Source organism: Corvus cornix, chromosome 1, assembly GCF_000738735.6.
Source record: "Corvus cornix cornix isolate S_Up_H32 chromosome 1, ASM73873v5, whole genome shotgun sequence".
NCBI classification, from domain to species: Eukaryota; Metazoa; Chordata; class Aves; order Passeriformes; family Corvidae; genus Corvus; species Corvus cornix.
The window spans coordinates 34,569,661-34,590,753 of NC_046332.1; the positions used below are offsets into that span (position 1 = coordinate 34,569,661).

The window sequence follows — 21,093 nt, forward strand, 5'->3', positions numbered from 1 at the left end:
AAAAGAGAATTTCACAGCCAGTGCTCTGGAACAGCTTTCTCTCAGGTGATCCCTGTACACTGGTTCCCAGCTCATGACTGAGGATAAGCATTTGTTGAATGGAATAGAAAAAGAAAGCATTCCCAAAGCAGTTGGGAGTTTATTGGCTTTGAGAGGATAGAGCTGTTAGAGCACCATAAAAAATATTTCCCCAACATATTAGGATCTTCTGCAAAGCATAAAGAGGACAACCTCTGTCAAGGGCACATCTGCACTAAATAGTATGGGTTGGATCAGCTACACTATGAAAAAAATTTGGGAAGAAGCTCAAAGTAAATAACAATATAGTTGCCTATTGCAGTATGGTATGACTATCAAATTACTGTTTTTTATGATGTTTACCACTATAAAGCAAATTTTGAAATTGGACTGTTTATTTAATGTTACATGAAAATTTCCTTTAAAAACCACTACCCTATTAGCTGATGAGTAACATATATATATGGCTGCTGAGCCTAGGGAAAAACATTTAGAATACAAAACTGATCTTGACACAAAAAAAGTACCCAAGTGAGTTCTTGAGAAGAAGAAACACACAGTGGTTTAATGTCTGTCACAACCAGGGAAGGTTGGTGTGTGTAACCCAGGCTTACATAACTGGGGACATCTGGGGATACTTGATCAAGCAAGAGTGCACAGTGCACATCACAATTATTTTTCTTGGCTTCCTCAAAACAGTGTATGCTTAAGTAGTATCAAACGAGAATTCAAGCCAGGACATCAGTGAAAGCTTTCCTCCACTTTTTTTTTTCTGAGAAGGAACTCTTTTCCATCACAGATCAAGTGATGTGAATGATGTCACTGCTCTGTTGTCAAACCATTGAAAATTTCATTTGCCTTTTAGTCTTAGGCACTTTCCTGTTTAAAGTGCCTGCTACTGCCATTTCCTAGGTTAGTGATGATCTATGTGAAGTGACAGCAGTGACATATAGAAGTAATCTGTTGTAAAGGATTTTCATGGCAACTGAAATGCCTGAGTTATTTGCCATTAAAGGTTTTTACATTATCATGGCAAAGAACCTGCTACTTACAAGGAATCCATTTCAGGCACTTTTTCACTGACTTTCAGAAACTCTGCCTGCATAAATGCTGTTGAATCAGGCTAAGCTTCCTATCACAATTGCAATTCCAGTTGCACACAGCCTTTGTATCAGGCAGAGAGATGTAGGCAAATACCTCGGTCTCATTTATCCTACAGCTATTTCACAGCTTTCCAGAAGCGTAGGGAGCCTATGGCTCCAGGGTATTTGACAAGTCCAACATTTCCATTGTATAGAAATAAATTTCTCAAATATACATCTGAGTTTTGCAGTTTAACCTTGCCATAGATCCTCATATGCATGATCCTTCCTTAAAAAAGAACATACACACTCAGTGTTGGTCTGTACTTTTCCACCAATAGAGCAGAATCTGGAATTAACAATGGAGCAAAATCTGGAATTAACATGGTGTGCGCAATAGAAACATGGTTTTATTCTGTGTGAGTTTCTCTCTTCTCTTTGCCTTGTCTCTATACATTAGAGATATAAATCATGATGTCTGTAAGAAACATTTTCTGGGTGTCAGCAGGATTTCATATCCTTAAGGTGGAGACCATCAGCCTGAGTTTAATCCCACTTATATTGGATACAAAACCAAAATCAAGGCTCTTGTCTTTGATTTCTTGCGGAGAAACATGCACTTAATTTAAGAAAATAAACACTTGGTAAGCTCCTTCAGTTAATACCAAGGACTAATTATATCTATAAGTTTGCAGAGTCTGACCCATTTTAACATTTTATAATAATTTACAGTTTCTTTGTTATTTCAAATATAAACCCTCAGACTACACCATGATAGTATATATGGTCATTAACATGAATATACACATTGATTAATCTATACAAATATTATCACATACATAAACATATTTGGTTATGAGTATTAATATAACTAGATCAGCTTTATTTTAGGAACAAGGCTTTTTACTGGTGTAAATGCAGTGGCATAGTTGCACATGATAGTCATCTGCTATGAATGGCCAGATTTTGATCATCCAAATTGAAGTGGAACAATATTTTTTTAAAAAAGCAACCCAATATTTGAAACTGCAAAAGGAGAAAAAGTTTGCATAACACTATAAAATACCTGTATAATTTGGTGTATACTGTTAGATCATGCATAAGTGTGAAAATAATATATGCTTTTCTGGTGAAAATGTACTTTCTGAAGTTTTTGCTCTAGACTGTTGGGGAAAAAAATTGAAACAATATATATAAGTGTTATTTCTCATACAATTTCTGTGAAATACAGCTATTTATCAATTTGATAGCATTCTCTTGACGTCCAAAGTGAAATGGCATTCTGTAATGAAGTGATTGTAATTTTAAAACCCCCTTACTTTTTGAGGTGTTATTGTTTATATATATATTTTTTCCCTTTAAAAGTGTAATGCCAATAGCATTACTACGTCAAATTCAGATAAATTATGACAAACAACATTTTCACAAACAGAAATGTTAACATGCTACATTCCTTTCTTTGGAAAAGTGAAAGAAATTATCACAGAAAACGCATTTTAATTTAATTATATCCATTAGGTCATTAAAGTGATGTAATGCGCATGTCAGTCCTCCTTTCATCCATAGATTACTTTAATCCTTCATGTGCTTTTTTTTTTTCCTCTGGCTTTCTTTCATACTTGCTTTGTTTTGAAATTGCATGCTGTCTCAATTATTTGTGCATGACCTCCACGTAAATATCACATTGAATGTTTACATACTCTGAGAGATTTTCATGGATCATTTATTCTACATGTGCATTTTTTTTCTTTGTTTTCAGTTACTAAACTTTAAATATGCTTGAAATGTAAAAGTGGCATGAAACTTTCGTGACACGAGTAACCAACTCTTTTAACAGAGATTTTCAGTATGCATCTTTTAGAAATATGTATTCTAAACCACATTTTATACCATGATTTCAAAATGTAAGAAAATAAATTATGTTCTGAGACTCTAAATATATTCCATTGCAGAACTGGAGCCAAATACTGGTTATATTCAATTTGAGCAATGACAAACATATGAGATTTGTCCTTTAAATGATTTAAGAAGGTCTGTGCTCTCTCAGAGGTCATCACTTGCAAAGTCCTGTGTCTGTACATGTTCAGTATAAGAGACATTATAGGTCATTGTCTGACTGACAGCACAGATCACTTCAGACACACACTGGCTGCAGCTCTGTGTTTCATCTAGAAATGCCATCTTCTTTCAATTGACTACATAGGGACCCTATTTCCTTATTTAGTATCTGAAATAAATGTCCCAAGTAGGCATATCCTGGTTTTTACACAGTATAGTGCTGTAAGTCCTTGCAACTGTCAATGAAGTCAAAGGTTTTAAAATGCAAAAAACCCCAGTTTCTTCTGTATTAATTTCTGATTTGAAGAATTACAGCAAAATATGTTGCTTGACGTGCAATGAAATACTGCTTATCAGCAGAATTCGATTTCTAAATCACATAGAACTAAAAGTATATCCAGAGAAACCTAATGAATAAATACACATCTAAAAAATAAAGTATTTTTTTTAATTATGCCCAAAAAAAAGCATTAAAGGACACTTAAGAAGTTGTCAATAAAGAGGCGAGATAAAAAATTATGAGATCAACAGCACCTACCAGTGAAGAATTTTGTTTTTTAATTTACACAGGGCTGAATCCACACACTACAAGCAAATCAAAGGCTTCCACTTTCCACATTATAGCCTATTCTTTTCAGACACTTAATTAATTCTGTGCACAGTCTGCTGTGATTAAAGATGGATGGGTTGATCTCAAAGCATGCTGAACCATCTGTAGCCCTTCATCCAAACAAGCCAAACACAACAGTTTCCAAGTAAGGAGCTGAACACTGTGACTTAAGACCTCTGGAATCAAATCGATCCAGTCTCCAGGAGCTTTGCCTTCAACCTTCAGACCTCACCACAACTACCTCTGATTCTTTGCAGCCACTTGGTTTGTGCTGATTTGAGTCACTACAGTTCTCTCCACTTTTACAAACTAGTTGTTTTGTCAGCATGAGTGTGACAACAATTAGACGTCCCTGTTTTTGCCCCATGCCTTTTCTCCTTCACAGTCATTCAATGACAAGCGTAAAAAGAACTTCATCTTTTCACGAAAATTCCCATTCTACAAGAGCAAGGAGCAGAGTGAGCAGGAAACAAGTGATCCAGAACGTAAGTAACCTCTTGGAGACAATGTCACATGCAGCAGCACAACAAATGGGTGACACGCATGATACCAGTATCCCACACGTGTAGGCAAATATCTGTCATAGGCAGGCAGGAGAGGTATTACTACTGTGACCAATGTATGACTGCAGTTTGGATCCAGCTTCTCCTTCCATCTCTGGAAATAGTCTTTTCAGAAGAATAAAGCAGTGACCTTAACTTTTGGAAGCGCAAATATGTCTCCTCAAAGTTGTTGTGACATCTGTCATAAATCCAAAATTGTCTCTCGGAAATATTCCCAGATCAAAATTGGCTCAAAATAAGGCAAATCTGATTTCTTTCACGACACTAATTATTTTTTAAAATATATCTTCTAATCTTTTTTTTGTCTTTGACTTTCACCAAGTTGATTTCCATGGGCAGCTTCGCTGGAAGTTTAACAGTTAAATGAAGCACCCATGTTAACGGCTTGAAGAACTGAATTGGATCTTGGAATGTGTACCACCACAAGCATTTATTGCTTGCTTAAATTATACAGAGAACCAGCATTATTAATAATATTTGCTAGTTCCAAGCACAAATATTCACTTTTTTTTCTTGAAAATTCTGTCCTAAATTTATCCAGTGAGGATAGTTTCTGGAACTTTATTTCTCTGGTTGTTCCTTCTTCCTCACAGCTCCAAAAGGCACGTTTCACAGTCACTGCCTCTTTCTTTGGCTGAATTCCCATAGAATATGGGTCTAAATTTGTTTCAGAAAGAAAAGGCAGGGATCCAGATTGCTCAATCAACATGGTCAGTCATGGTAGTATCCATTTCAACTCCACTGACTTCTTCCTTCCTCTTCTGCGGCTGTTCTTCCTTTCTCATTGCTCTCTCTGGGGACTTCCGTGCAGGACATCCCCGGATTAGGTGACGACGGTTATGGAACAAAGACTCTGAGTAAGTTCCCAGGAATGGTCACTGTAAACCCTTTTTTGTTTTGTTTTGTTTTGGCTTCTGTTCCTTCTCTGAGGACCCTCCACTCCTAGCATGCACAAGATAGAGTTTTATTTGTTACCCAGCTGTGAATGCATTACAAATGTTTCAATTGTTCTGTTCTGCATGACGGTATTAAATAACATACAGTGTATCAAGCAGACACTTTCACTTCTTTTGTAATAACACCTTTTGTTTCTGACAGTATGTTATTGTTCCCATCATGGCAGTTCTGTAGAGTAGCATACCTAGAACGCGTTTTGCTACCTGGACTGTTCTTTTCAGCAACAACTCCTCCCTCTCCATCTAAAGGGAAAGTTAAACATTGTAATGTGATCACATCCTGAGGAGATCAGTAGAAAATTAGTTTATGCTGTTGCTTTTGCATTTTCAGCTTTTTGCATGGGAGTGTTTGTTACTTTGCTGGATTTTAGATTAGTATTTGTTATTAATGGAAGAAGTCATTTGCAGGCTAGAGAAGATCATGCATTCTCCAAAGCTAATTTTGGACAATTTTCACCATTAGCAATCTATTCTCTGTCACACAACCTTAATTATTCTTTTTTCTGATGTAGAATCCTGTCTCAAGACTTGGCATTGCAAAATGTGTAATATGTCAGATCATTGCTCAGAAACAATTTTTCTTCCTCGAAGTTTAGAATGAAGTATTTGCTGCTGATTTTTACATACATAGCTACATTAAATTCTGTATCCAGAGCTAAATAATGTAAACAAAATGCCACTTGCATGTGTTTGGCTACTTGTTCCTCAGTTCTTATTCCTTTTCTTAAGCACCAAGTAATTGGAGCAAAATGTGTGTTAATGCTGCATCGCCTACTGTTTTGTATGTGCTTTTTAATTGCAGGAATGCACATCCATGCACACAGTTTGGGAAATCATTCTTTTTCTGACTGATTTGTTGAAGGGACATTTTAATGGTTTAACTTAAGGCCATGCAGTGGCTCACAACTTAAAGATGAAAGCTTTATCCCTTGTACAAGGAAGAATGGTTCTGCAAGACTGGTTTTGTCAGTGATAGACAGCAAATGTCACTGCCACCTGAATTTTAACCATTCTGTGATCATTTAAGTGTCATAGCAGTTCATTAGCAACAAATGCAGATCCTTCCCTGATGAAGTCAAATACTTCCGATCTGATAACCTTCCTGAATATCTGTGTCCTTTCAAGGACAATTGTCCATAACATCCAGCCATTTGAAAGGTACCCGAATTCTGCAAACTGATAAGGCAAAAAGTAGCACCAAGGTATTATATAGGCTGTAGTCCCTGTATTAATATTGCACCTAGTTTTAAATTACTGGCACACCTCTAGACATTCTCACCCATCCAAATTTTGTTAATTTTCAACTCAGACTTTTTAATGACAGTTCTTACTATAAAGGATATATATTTGCTATTTTTAAATAAAGTTGCTAATGGTCCTGTATAGCACATTGTCTTAACCCTTGTTAACTTGCTGTGAAACGTCTGAAAGTCATTAAGCTGTTTTCTTCAAAACATAAGTTGAATTTTTTAAAGCTTCTTCCTAAGCCCAAGTGCAAGGTTTCCCATTACTGTTTTTATCAGATATCATCCCCTCTCATTTCTGCTGCTCCAGTAGCCCCATCATTCCCAATCTATGAACCCTAAGCCATTAGATTGGAACATTGGGGAAAGGCAGCACCTTGCAGAGAATAGGTGATCTTGGCACTGTTCCTGTCTTTCTCATTAACCCAGGGTGCTCCCAGCTGTACAGCCATTATGCCACTGGCTTCTGAATGTCCTGGACCAGCTGAAAAGTTTCAACTGCCACATGACCTTTCAGATGCAAAGTAATCAGCATTTCTGCCAGAGAAACCACTGTTTAATATGGTCCTGCAGACCTCCTGGAGAACATGTGGCATGATCTTGCTGTCCATAAATAGTCTGCTGACTACAGTTTTTCACAGCAACATTTTATGATGTAGATTGCACCTTTCTTTCAAGAATATGATAACAGAAACAGGACAACAGGATACCTGATTTGACAAACCCATCATGATAGTTCTTATATTCCTGTTCACCCATCCAGACTGATCTGATAAAGGTTTTCAAACACCAGCTCAAATCCTGAGGCTAGACAATGTCTGGAAAAAGACTTCTTCCTTTTTTTTTTTTTTTCATTAGTCCTTTCATTGGCTTTGTCTTTTTTTTTTTTTCCTTGGACAGAGTAGAACAGGAACAGTTACAATATTTGATGTGAAGACAACTTTCATGTTAATCTGTTAATCACTGTGCACAATCCTTTGGGATAGTGCACAGTGATTAAAGAGAGACACAGGTTAGAAGTTTAGTAGGAATAGTTCCAATGCATTAATGCTGCACATCACTGATAGTGTAGAATATGAACAGACACTTGGATTTCAAGAAATTGCTCAAGACATGAAGTGAGATCCAAGTTGACCATAATATAGATTGAAATGAAGTTATCTGAGATGTCATTTACTGTCTATCACAAAAAGACATGGTTTTTCCATGGCACATGTCACTAGCTAATACATACAGTCTCTTTCTGAAATGCCACAAGAGAGAAAGCTTTCATTTTACCTCTGTAAAATATCTGAGCATTTTCAGGTGATGACACTGCACAGTTTTTATTTTTGCTCTGCATAACTACCTTTGCATGACTGTGGCAGTTCTTTTAAGTTTCTGCAGCTCTGTGGTGCTTGGTTATGTTCTTTAATTTGCTGTACTGTTCTTGCAGAACATGTTTCTTCTAATGCCAGCGATAGTGAAAGTAGCTACAGTAAGTTACTGCTTTCATTAGAGTCCTTTTACTTTGCATTGCTTGTTCTGTTTGTTTCTTTTATTTTGTTCCTCTCCTTGCTACTCTTTTGTTAATGTGAAAAAGATCATTGGAGCAAATGGCTTGGAATTCAAATTTATGACCATGTCTTGAGTACAAAGCTATAAAAGAAAACTGGCAAACTTTATAAGAGAAGGGAGAAAGGTTGTTACTTGTGAAGTATTAGGAACATAAAACTAAACCTGGCTCCGGGTAGCCTATGCAAATCAGGATTATTTTGTTTAGTGACAAAAGTTTATTTCAGTGGGGGCAGGGGGAAGTTTCTTGATGATCTTTAAAGAGTAAAGTTACTGCACAGCCATAGTCAAATATGCAAGAGGCATCCTTTTTACAAGGTCACAGTTTTTACTTGCATTTCTGTGTGCCCGTATGGAGATCAAAGTAATAGTCCCAGAAATTTTGTTGAGCCCTTAGTTTTGACAGTACAGACTTCTTAATTCATATTGCAGTCTTTAAAAAAAGGTAAGATAGACATTCACTGCTTAGGCACTGCCACTGAATGTCACTGATACCATGTAGGTGGAGGTCCCAACCCTGCAGCCTGATTTGGTTGGACTTACAGTCTCTGTTTCATCATATAACCAGGAGGCAGGTTGTATGTTCTGGGTAATTCTTAGTAATGCCCATAAATTTAACCAGTATCACTATTTTTTGGAAGTTTTGAAAAGCAAAAAAAACCCCAAGGCATTAAATAAATTGCTAGAAATGTAATAAAAGATAATTAAAATGACAGACTTCTTGCTAGATCACCCAATTGTTTAATTTATTCAAGCCATTTGCTTAACAAATCAAGTTTTCCACCAGTCACTCAGCACTTGTGCTAAGCAGCCACATACATTCAGGTAATCAATGGTATCATACCTCATGTTTACTAGTCCTGGTATAACACATAGCAGTTGAGCTCTGTTGATAAACACTGGTTTGTTTCAGCAAAACAGCTAACCTTGTCCTATTCAGAAATGGTAAAATAGTTCGTATTCTCTTGTATTGAAAAGGTTTCCTTGGAAAGCAATTGCCAGAGTCACAAGAAAACAGTAGGCACTCTTGAATTGCCAAGATCCAATTCTGAGCTGTTTTATTTTTAATGTGCCCTCTACTTGGGAGGAGAGGAGGATTTTATTTTTGGTTATATTTATATTGACATATAAAATGCTCTTTCCCCAGACTGACTTTACAATCAGGAACAAATCAAAGGGTTAAATTTTCAAAAGTTCACACAAGTCAAATCTCATCCAGATCTGTATATTTCAGGAAAAGCTCAGGGTAAAAGCCCAGAGGAGAGTCTAGGCTGATGAACTGCCCCAAACAGCAGACTTAATAGGAGGCCCAGTTGCAGCCAAACATTTGGGGCATGTCCACAAAAGCCTTTTACCAAATTTGATCATAAGACAGGCCAGGTTACCAGTTCTTCATTAGCTGTGTAATAGCTTAAAATAAAGTGTGTGTTCTGAGGTGCAAGAAAGGTAATAGAAATAATTTGGGAAAGTTAGTTGGGACATAGATGCTTGGAAGGAAAAGTAATGCTGGAGTAACAACTGCCCATGGCAGTCACTCTCCTTCTAGAGTGGTTTCCATCTGGGCGAGCTGTGGTCTCCCTTCAGCAGCATCCTGTTGGCTGGATTTCCCCACACATTACTGCCAACAACTTCTGCCTGGTGGAGAAGATGCTGGCAGGGATTTCTTCTCTGCCCACAGGATAGCTATGCCATTAAGAAGCAGAGGAAGCCCATCTTAGATAATGCCAAATGAAAGAGGATTTAAAATACAGAACCTGGTGCCCAAAGGGCCTGATTTCATTTGCTAAGGATTCACTGGTGTGTGATAACATGATATTTGAAGGCATGACCTTGACAAATTAGCAACAGGATGGAAACTACTGTTTCAGATGACCATGGTGGCACCTGAAGTCTAACCTGACTGCGTTCAATTTCTACCTGGCCATGGTACATCAGCACATCTCCTGTGGAGAATTAAAGCCCTCCTGAGTCCAGATAATTAGTCTTTGAATCTTCAGACAAAGAGATCTGAGATCTGCTGTGTTGACAGTACATCCCATTGTACAGCTCATCACAGCAAATCTCCCCTAGAAAAATTATGTGTCAGGAACCCAGAAAAATCAGATGACAGTGAAAGGCAGGTGATCAGAGAGTGGAGTCAACAAATTGTGAGGGATGGAAATAAGAGAAATGAGGCCTGCCAAAGGAAGTTCTCTTATTTCACTACAGTTCTCACTTTGTGGGACTGTTGAGAAAGGACCCTACACTATAAAAGCTTATCGACATCTCTGATGTGGGAAGAGTGATTACCAGACATAATCCTAGAAGATTTCCTAAAGTATTCCTCACTGCCTCCTGTTTATTTATTCCTTATTAAAGGAAAAAAAAATAATGAGTGCCCAGGGTAACATTCCTGGCAGAACAAGACAGCATGCAGTTACTATTTCTGCTGTTCTTGTTCGCATCTGGGTAGCTGGGAGTGGAGCCCAGTGTCAGCCACCACCACAGAACCGAGTTTGTATTAACTCCATTTGGACCCAGCCACGTTGCAGAGTTGTTCTGCAGTGTGATGTAGTGTCACTTTGAGCAGTCTGTGTGTTCAAGGTGAGGCACTACAAGTTCTTTTACAAAGACACCATGTGTGTTGATTTGCAAACTCATCTAGCCCTCAGTCTGTGCACTGGTGACGTGGAGCATACTGAGAGGAGAAAAAAAGTTAAGCTGGAAAATTCATAGGGGGCAAATAGAAAACTGCTGGAGGAATCAAGGGATTTGCATGGGGTTGTGACCCTGTCCCTGTGCCTCTATTCTTTTCTGTTTCCTCAGCAAATTAGCAGGAAAAAAGGGGTTGCCTGCCCCACTGCTTTCTGAATTGTGGGAAGAGTGGCTGGAAAGCTTCCTGGTGGAAAAGGGTCTGGGAGTGCTGATCAACAGCAGCCGAACGTAAGCCCAGAGTGCCAGGTGGCCAAGAAGGCCAATGGCATCCTGGCCTGCATCAGCAATAGTGTGGCCAGCAGGACCAGGGCAGTGACTGTCCCCCTGTACTGGGCGCTGGTGAGGCCACACCTCAACTCCTGTGTTCAGTTTCGGGCCCCTCACTGCAAGAAGGACATTGAGGGGTATGTTCAGAGAAGGGCAACAGAGCTGGGGTCTGGAGCACAAGTCTGATGAGGAGCAGATGAAAAGAGGTTGTAGTGAGGTGGGGTTAGTGTCTTCTCCTAAGTAACAACCAACAGAAAGAAGAAATGGCCTCGAGTTGCACCAGGGAAGATTTAGATCAGATAGTAGAATTTTTCCACTGAAAATGTTATCAAGCATTGGAGCAGGCTGCCCATGGATGTGGTTAATTCACCATCTCTAGAGAGATTTAAAAGACATGCTTAGGGACATGGTTTAGTGGGACTTGGCAGAGTTATACTTGTATTTTCCAACCTAAATGATTCTGTGCTTCTGTGATTCTATGAAATCAGCAATTCACACCTTGGCCAGAACACAGAAAAAGTGTGTGGGTAAGAAATGACTGGCAAGTGCAGAGTGTTCTCCTGCAGGCCTTCATATATATCCCTATAAAAACAGGCCAGTTGGAGTCCAGAGTGAGGTGTTCTGCATTTTTTCTAGTAGGTCTCTGGCAATTGTTTTAACACATTTCTCTAACTTTTGCTTCTCATGATGAGCATTTAGTGAAAAGTAGCTAGTGTCAAAACCTGTACAATTTGATCATTCCTAGAACCATTCCAAACCAGCAATATTGAAGGCTTCTGAGAAATGTCCAGGCTGTAAGCTGGACAGTGAGGAATAGGGGGGTTACAAATCAACTGGGCTTTTTCTAGGAGATATTCTGATGTGTTCATTATTTTTTAGAAAAACATATTGCTTCAAAATTTGAGTATTTGGCTGAAGTATTCCTTATGTCTTAGGGTTCTGTCAGTTTTTTGACAGAAGTCAGATATTTTTTATTTCAAAAATATAATTGAAAGTCTTCCTATGTGGTCTCAAGAGAAAATTCTTTGACCACTTCTAAGCAACAAGAAGTTGCAAAAAGTAAACCAGATTTCTTCTACCAGTGCCCTCAACACTTGGTTTGTTATGAAAAATAGGGCTGCAGCCAACAATGAGATATTCTTTCTCCCAGAAGATAACCTTCAGCTCCATTTATTTCAGTGGGAACTGCAGACACATTTGAGAGCAGAATCTAACCCTTTATAAATAAGAATAGTATTTTGGGGCCAGGAACAAATACTGGCTTGATCTTAAAGCAGTTGAGTTGCTACATCTTAAAGCAGTTGAGTTGCTACACAGCTGCTGCTGAATCACACAGCCATGCTATTATGAAGTCTATGTTAGTTTATTTGTCCCCATTCTCAGCAATAAAGTCAAGTTTGCAGAGTGGTATATAAAGTACTGGTCTAGCAGAAAGTTGTTCTTTTTGTGATAAGGACACATACAGCCAATTTTGACTACTCCCTGGACCACTTAATCAAACCATGATTGAAAGTTTATTTTGAGCCCTGTAACTTAAAATGTTCTGATTTCTTTTTCAAACCAAGCTTGTAAGGACAGATTTTTTACCATGGACTCATCAGTTTTTATTTTGTGAGACATGATTTTCATAATGGGCATGAATTTCAAGTCTCTCTCCTACATATGTGTTGTAACACTCTTACACATAGTTCAGTAAAGGTTTTTACAGCTGTCATCAAAATTACACACACATTGTCGCATCTATTTAGTCTAATTGCATGATTGGTTGTGATTGCACCAATTATCTAGAGAGGCAATACATAACTAAAAGTTAAAAATATGAAAAAGTGATAGAAAAAAAAATTTACCCTCTGTCAGCAAATTAGCAAGTCACTTTTCTAATGAGATTTGAAGATTCAGAACAAGGTTAAAGTAGTCCTGATTATTACAATAATTGATTAATAAGGACACTTGCATTGGCTCCCCAGAATTGCTGTATGATTCAGGTATACTCAAATTGGCACAAGTATTGCAGTCTCATTTTGTACCCACACAGCTATATTGATCTTTGCCCGTAGACAACTTTTCAGTCATAAGTTCATGCTCAGACTACTGATGATCTTTTTACATATTGGATTTCCAGCTTTTCATAGCTATCAAGATATTTCCAAAAATCATGTGTTTATTCACATAAATAGGAGCCTAGCAAAGGGATTTTGAACCAAATAGAGGCTGGGATATTGACTGTCCAGTGCAGTCTGTGCAGAAGAAACAAAGCAAGAAATTGATTTCTCCAAGATCTTGCAAATACAACTCAGGTAATTCATATGTTAGCCCAAAACCCATCTGAAAACCTATAAAATCCCTCAAAAATATTAAATTAATACTCCTTATGGAATTGATCTGACAGCGCAGGACCTTGCTGCCCCATTTATAGAGGTTATGAGTTATAACAAACTCAAGGTTATTCTTCTCTTCCCAACCATGAGAAAACACCAACAGGCAAACCAAGAACAAAGAGAAGCAGGGAGTGGTCCTGAGAGAGTGAAATTTCTCCAATAATTTTACCCATAGTTATATTACATTTTGGTAACTTTCCTTTTTCTTTCTTCTGTTTCCTTATTTTATTTATTATCTGCTTTTTTTGACTTGATGGGATTTTACTGAAGAACAGGGGAACATACCAAAATCCTACAGAAAGATCTTTTTCTTTTTTTCTCTTCTTGTTTTATCTGTTAAATGTCACAAAGATTTTCCAGATCAATACAGCTAACCTGTGCTAATTAAGCTGCTAATGTGGGTGGTAAATGAAGCTTAGGCTAATGATAAGAGCCTGTGTCCTGATGGATTTCACACTGTGTCTTACCCCTCAAAGCCATCACAAGGTTATAGCAATCTGATTATTGATTGACTCTAGAGCTCTTCATTATACTTAATACTTATGGACTACTTGAGAACTATGCAGTACTGACCGAGTGGAGATCATTAAAGAGTACCATCTGATATAGTTAACATGCAAAACAGCCTCTGAGGACCTAGAGGATTTTGTCTGGACAGTACATGGCAGGATTTTATTCACTTAGAAATTTAAGCTTCCTAAGTCCTTTTTCCAGAAAAGAAAACTAGTGGAAATGGTGCAGCTTCTCCCCACACTCCCATGTTGAGTCTGGAACTGTGGGCTGAAGATCCTTACCTCAGGAAGATGTTTAAGTTCCTGTGCATCACAGTCAGCCTCAAAGTTTCTCCTTACTTACTCCAACCGTTTCCAATGGCTAAAACTTCAGCACAGTTTGAGTGAGCTGGAGAATTTTTCTTTGCCTTTAACCTGGCCGCACTTTCACAAGACTTCTGTGAAACCAGGCTTGTTTTTCTCCCTAGCCCATACCCTTCAAAGAGTGTGGATGTAACAAAACCTTTAGTATGGAGACATGTCTGCCAGAGACTGGGCAAAAAAAGAAAGTAAAATCTGTGCTGGCTTATCAGTGCTGGTTATAAATCTATGCCAAAGCCAAGTATTAGTCCACAGGAAAAAAAAAAAAACAACAATAGTTTCAGAGTGATTGTCTGTTTTCTTCCAATTGCTATTGACCCTGGCACTCCCATGAGATTCTGCTGCTTAACTGCAGATGTCTGACCTTGGTTTTTAAACAGCATCTGACCTTGCTGTCTAAATGCTGTTAGGGAACAATGGAGACAAACTCACCCTTCTGACTTTTTCTCTCCTCACAAAGTAGACATGTAAAATAGATGACTCATGTCTTAGAATAAGAACTTGCCTATTTGAAGGCAGCCTTTGGCTCCAAAAGGTATCTAGGGACTAGCTTAGATGTAAGTACTCAAGCCTCAGGTTTCTGAAGTTAGTGCAATGAAACTCCTGCTGTGGATCTGTTTGCTATTGAAACAAGTATTTTCAAGTTTAAGATGGCATTTGTACAAACAGGCTCCCCTCCATTTGGTTGGTATGTGATGGCTTCATCGCCCAACTCAAGACTGACTTTCTCAGGCTGTTGAAAAATATAGCCTTGGCTCCCGTGGGGTAGAGGACAGACAAGGCAGGACCATCCTTGTCCAGCCTGGAGAGTGGGTTTTTTCATCTCTCGAGAAATGAGACATCCTGAGTTCTACATCACCCCTAAAATTTACTGAGAAACTTAAGGGAAACCAATACATCTGATGCATAAAACCTAGTGTAACAATAGTTCTAGGTTTCCAACTTTGCAAAAAGCCAAAGAAAAGTGATTACAATATCAAACATTTGCAAACAGAAAAGAAAATCCCTTGTCCACACTCCTCATATGCCATGTGGCCTTATCCTCATATGCTGTCTAATCTCTTCCTTTTATTAAAAATTATGTTCTCTCCTTTGCTGCTTCAGCACTATCGCTAGGCTGGAATTGGTCCTGTCAGTTCTCCCTCTCTCCTAACACATCAGTACAGTTTTTCATTTGCTGTTTCCATCATTGTCAATAATTACAACATTATTTTTACTTGAAGAGCTCTCTTACACATTTGTCACTGCTGCCTAGATACTATATCACACACGTAGTAGATTCATGGGCTGGGAGTCAGCCTGAGATCTAACCACAAAGAATTTTGTACCTTCTTGGGAGCTAGGCATTGCATCCAACACAAAGCTTGTTCATGTAGTTAGTGGAGCCTCGAGGGCAACTCAGACAGCAGTCAGACTACTTCTGGGTGAGGTGTACCCCCCTCTAAATCCTGTATTTCCATCAGGCAGGGCAGCACTCTTCCCCTCTATGTGCACACTTTGGTTTGACAGGAGCCCACCAGAAATATAACACAGGTGCTTACGTGCATGCAAGCAGATGAAACAAAGGCAACCCTGTCTATTTTATAAAGCACTGGTGTGCCTTATGATACTCTTTCTTCTGTAGTATCTAAATTAGTTGCAAAATCCCATCTGTGCATCTTCTCAGAGACAAGCCCTGAACTGAGCAAAAATAAAATCATCACTTTAAACTTTGCTAAGTTGTATTTAGAACCTGCCAGAGCCCTCATGTGGTACCAAATATGTGACAGTGACCCAGAAAGAGAAATGAGCAGGAATTATTCATGCTTTAGGTGATGAATCCTCCTCCCTCTCCTTTTTCACTCCCTTGGATGGGAGGACAGTGATGCATAGGGACTGCACACCTGCACCCAAGTCATGGTCCATATAGTGCCACTTGTTTCTCATGGCAAATTTCTCTGCTTTAGTCCCCTAAATGTCACCATGAGGAAACAGCACTGTCCTAACAGGGCAGAGGGAGAACAAATGTATAAAATATGATGCTGTGAGACCTTCACTGAAGATATTCAAAACCTGCCTAGACGTGATCCTGTACAACCTGTTCTAGGTGCTTTAACAGGGGATGATTGGACTAGGTGATCTCCAGAAGCTGGAAGTCCCTTTCAGTCCCAACCATTCTGTGAGTCTGTGATTTGTGTTCAGGGAAAGGATAAGGATCAGAAAATAGCTCATAGCTAGATGTTAGGCTGTGAATGCACTAGACTATGGAGGCTATGCACTGAAGAACAATCAACCAAAATATATATATTCTGTGGATAAAAATTGTTCTGTCTAGGTAGCCTGTTGATTTACTCTGCAGCAACATTTTAGGGCCTTAACAGTAGGAAAAGTATTGCATCTTAAATCTCTGCACTATCCCTGTAAACAGCTTTGTATCAAATCATAAATAAAGGCATGTTGCCTGTCAATAAAAAAGCCCAATTTCAGTAAATAGAATTGAAACACATGGAAGGGGAGGGTGGGGAAGGAAAAAACTGTCTCCATACATGGAAGTTATGATGGACTTTGGAATGGTTCAGGTGAGAGGTTTATCAAGAGAGAAGTGTTGAACCTGGTCTGTCTCTATGTGAAGCATTTTATCAAACTTAAATACCCGACATGTTCCTTACCAGCTTCAATCTCTTGTCTTTCTTCTCTCATCAGGAGGCCAAGAAGACTGCATCCTTTCTTATGAACCTGTCACAAGACAGGAAAGTAAGTTTCATCTTCTTTTCTATCACTCTTCCTTATATTTTTCGTTTCAGGGTTTGAGGGCCAGCAGAGCAGTAAGCCTTGCTTTGCCAGTCCCAGTTTCTCTGTGGCTTCTTTTTCTTAGACACTCAGTCTGTTTTCAAATGAAAAAAACCTGATGGTGCAGTATTCCTTGGCAGCCCCCACTTCCTGACATTCCTAGGACTCTCCCCAGCATGTTCTCACGGGCTTTACTAGTACAGTAAATAATCGATCTACAAAATATTGATGTAGCTTTTCTAGATTTACTGCAATATTGTTACATGGAAAGCCTTTATTATTTTGCTTCTCATGTGTTATGTGCCACTGTCCAGGGTAGACAAACCTATGGAAAGGCAACTTAAAATGGGAGCACATCCATCCAGTTTAATGGGGGATGCACTTACATAACTTCAGGAGAAAAATTGCTGCAATAGCCTTTCCATGCCTCATGGAAGAGTCCATCTGCAAGCATTGTTGAGTGGCCTTGTTGAGCAATAGCAAATATGTGTATGCTTCTACATAGTCATTTGACGTGTGCATGGACCATCACAGAGCTCTGCAGTGGTACTCATTCCATTCCCTTTTTCATGTCAATAAATAAAATATCCATTAATAAAATGTGCACCTAAGTTTTCACTTCATACATAAAGACAGCAACCCTGGTTAGCACATATTTGGGTAAATTCATTTATTATTACCAGTAAGATCATCTAAATGTGCCTTTCTTTTTGTTTTTCAGTTAATTACACCAGGCCAGTTATTATTCTGGGTCCTATGAAAGATCGGATCAATGATGATTTGATATCTGAATTCCCTGATAAGTTTGGGTCTTGTGTACCACGTAAGTATGATTTTACTCCTAGTTCTGCAGCAGAGTGAACTGAATCCCTTGGTGCCACACATTAAGTACATTTCTGTGAAGGCAGCATCCATGAACTATACATAGTTGAGTTTCTCAAAAGTCATTTTTTCATCAGACAGAAAAGGGGAAAAAACAAATAAATTAGAAAAAAAAAAAGGTTGTGAAGATCTGGAAAAAAATTCTCAAAAGAATTGTCTCCAAAGCCCTAGGACACTTTTAAACAAGAAAAATTCTAGTCACTAACTCAGTTTAGTAATCAATCTGTGGTTTCTTAAATAAGATAAAAGTTTGAAATACTGGTAAAATGTAAAATGTTTCAACTCAATTGCACAGCATCCACCAATAAATATAAGGAGTAGTCTGTGATTTGTGTGAGATATAGTCTGTTGAATCAGAAAGCAATGTTGGACCCTGAATTAATCAGAGTATTTGTATCTCGCAATATTAGAGCTTGCTGTTTATTTGAGGCCCTGATTGCAGTTGTACTTCATTTTAAATGGTTGTCTCTGGCAATACACTAACTTAAAACCACTAGAGATGAGAACAGAATCAGGCTTCTAAATAAGGCTAAATTGAGTTGATGAGATGACAATTCATTTTATCACAGTAATAACATTAAATTTAAAATATGAAATGCATTTTATATTTGGGGTTTGTGTGTGATTCTGCTGCAAAAGGTGGAATTCCGGTAAACTCTAATTTTATTTAAGTCTGTATTGATTGGAGGTAAACATCAGAAGGTATTAGTACAAAAAGACAACTTTATTGTCATAGCTCCATTGAAAATAGTATGTAGTAGCCAAAGATCTAGAGGTGAAGTGCCTTCACGTAAAGCAGACCCAGCATTGCCCACTGAGCAAACCACAGCTGCATTTTCTGCACTAAATGTTTTTGCAGACTTCCTGATCTTCTGTCTTTTTTTTTCATGCAGATACCACGCGGCCAAAGCGTGACTATGAAGTGGATGGGAGAGATTATCATTTTGTCATTTCAAGAGAACAAATGGAAAAAGATATCCAAGAGCACAAATTTATAGAAGCTGGGCAGTACAATGATAATTTATATGGAACTAGTGTCCAGTCTGTGAGATTTGTGGCAGAAAGGGTAGGTTGGCAATAGTTTTATTGCCAGTGCAACATGATCTGCTTTGTTTCCAAATTGTGTCTCAGACATGATTCTCTGCCAAAAATAAAAAATAGCTGCAAAACGGCATCCTAATATTTATAGGCTTTGTAATGACTCCACAAGTGGAGTCTCTGACTTTGAATGACATCATCCTTGGCACTCTCTGTACTTGGCTGTAGTGCCATGGATTCAGGGTTCTAACACAGTGCCTCAAGTACTCCTCAAAACAGCCTGTACTCTTCCTCTACGCTTTCTACTTCTGTAAGACAGGTAGATAAACTAAATCACTTTCAAAGAGGCAAAAGAACAAATCACAGAAAGATGAAATTATTTGCCTCAGGTGACACAAGGAGTCTTTGATATAAACAAGGACTGAATTAATCACTAAGAACATGGACATCCTATTACTTTTATGAACTGATTTTCCTCATCTCAAGAAAATTCTCCTGCTGCTGTAAATTTCATCCCAGTAGAAAATAAACCCCAAGTTTGTTCCCATATCACCAGTGTATATTTATACTGGCATCAAAGCAAAGGAAAGTATGCAGAGTAGTGAAGCACAGTGAAGGCTCCCCCTTCCCTGGTGTGCCAGTAATGGCCCCATTCCAGGGCACTGCATTGCAGATTTGCTTCCTGTCTCTTGGCTGATCTGCAGCAAAGTCTGCAAAAATAAACACATGCTCATCTGTTTCCAACAGGGCAAGCACTGTATACTTGATGTGTCAGGAAATGCTATCAAACGACTACAAGTTGCACAACTCTATCCCATTGCTATCTTCATTAAGCCCAAATCATGGGAGCCTCTGATGTGAGTATAAATTTCTTCAAGCATTTTGTATTTTGGGTACAGCCTCAAGTGGCACCACACAGGTTCTGAGTCTACATTTTGCTTGTTCTCTAAAATCAGTAATAATGAGAGGAAGTGGGAAGAGTGTCCTCAGAGCCTGTCATCCACTGTATCCTGGTATCTCAAGGAACAAGCCATAGCTGTGAACCTTTCAGGCTGGGACAAGTGGGATTATGTGCTGGACCATGAAGGACTCCCTGCCGGTGCTTGGTGTACTTGCTCCAACCTGTGCAACAAGTTCACCAGGGACTCACTCTTGTAGCTTGGCTTGTCCCATGCATCCATGGGTGCTCCTGGGGTTTAGAGTCTGATCAAGGGCACAGACCAGGTGGTTAAACCTGTGTCAGACTTGAGGTGTGTTCCTCTTCACCAGCCCTTCATTTACCTGAAGGTCTGTAAGAGGATAGGCAAGGAGCCATGGGACTGGAGAGGGGCAAACATACAGGAATGAAAGAGTCGGCTCCATGCTGCCAAGGATGTCTGAGGTGGCACACACTTTGGGGGATAAGATCAAAACTCAGTGTAAGATCGGTAAGATGAAATTCAGCACAGACAAAGGAGAGAAAATGAAATGCATGAGTACAAACAGAGAATAATTTAGCTATAGCACTGCAGAAAAGCATCTGGCAGTTGGGGTGGATCACACAGGAATATGAATGGATGGATAATGTGGTTGCAAAAAAAGAAATTGCCACTGTGGGCTGTATTCATATCAGTGTTCTGTAAGGACACAATAGACAGCTGTTTTGTTTTACTCGGTGTGGATGAGGCCTCATCTGGAGTGCTGGCCTGATTCTGGGTTCCACTCTGCTGGTGAAGGAGGAGCAGGAAATATCTAGTGCCACAGAGAGAAGGCTGAGGAGGAAATACGGAATTGATATTCATCCGGAGTTAAAACTCAGGATAAAATACATGGTTCTCAAGTTGTTTTCCATGTACACTTACAGTTATGCAAGATCTATCAGCTTAATTTGCTGTGATAGGGGTGAAATTTTAAACTCTGTGCCTTGCCCTCCCCCAAGGCTCTGCAAATGCCAGGTAGTGCCATAGGTATGTGTTTGACAGCTAAAATGTTGGCAGTCTGTCTCCTGTGACAGATGCATGTCTGGTGATGGTAACAGTGTGCTCACAGCCAGTGGTCACAGAGCCAGAGAATGCAAACATGACCCATCCCAGGAATGTGCATTCTTCTCAGCCCTGCCTTTTGGCAAC

General features: G+C 38.9%; 1 protein-coding gene across 31 annotated transcripts in view; it reads left to right on the forward strand.

Moving 5' to 3' along the window:
• DLG2 (discs large MAGUK scaffold protein 2) overlaps positions 1-21,093 on the forward strand; it is a 1,001,253-nt gene that overhangs the window by 971,000 nt on the left and 9,160 nt on the right. For 23 of the 31 annotated variants that reach the window (XM_039562448.1, XM_039562506.1, XM_039562471.1 and 20 more), the window contains 6 exons: positions 4,154-4,253; positions 7,967-8,008; positions 16,979-17,029; positions 17,787-17,888; positions 18,841-19,013; positions 19,733-19,842. In XM_039562448.1, coding sequence (XP_039418382.1) covers positions 4,154-4,253; positions 7,967-8,008; positions 16,979-17,029; positions 17,787-17,888; positions 18,841-19,013; positions 19,733-19,842 — 578 coding nt within the window. Of the gene's footprint in view, positions 1-4,153; positions 4,254-5,142; positions 5,189-7,966; positions 8,009-16,978; positions 17,030-17,786; positions 17,889-18,840; positions 19,014-19,732; positions 19,843-21,093 lie in introns of all 31 variants that reach the window. The other 8 variants (XM_039562482.1, XM_039562525.1, XM_039562570.1 and 5 more) reach the window with 3 other exon arrangements.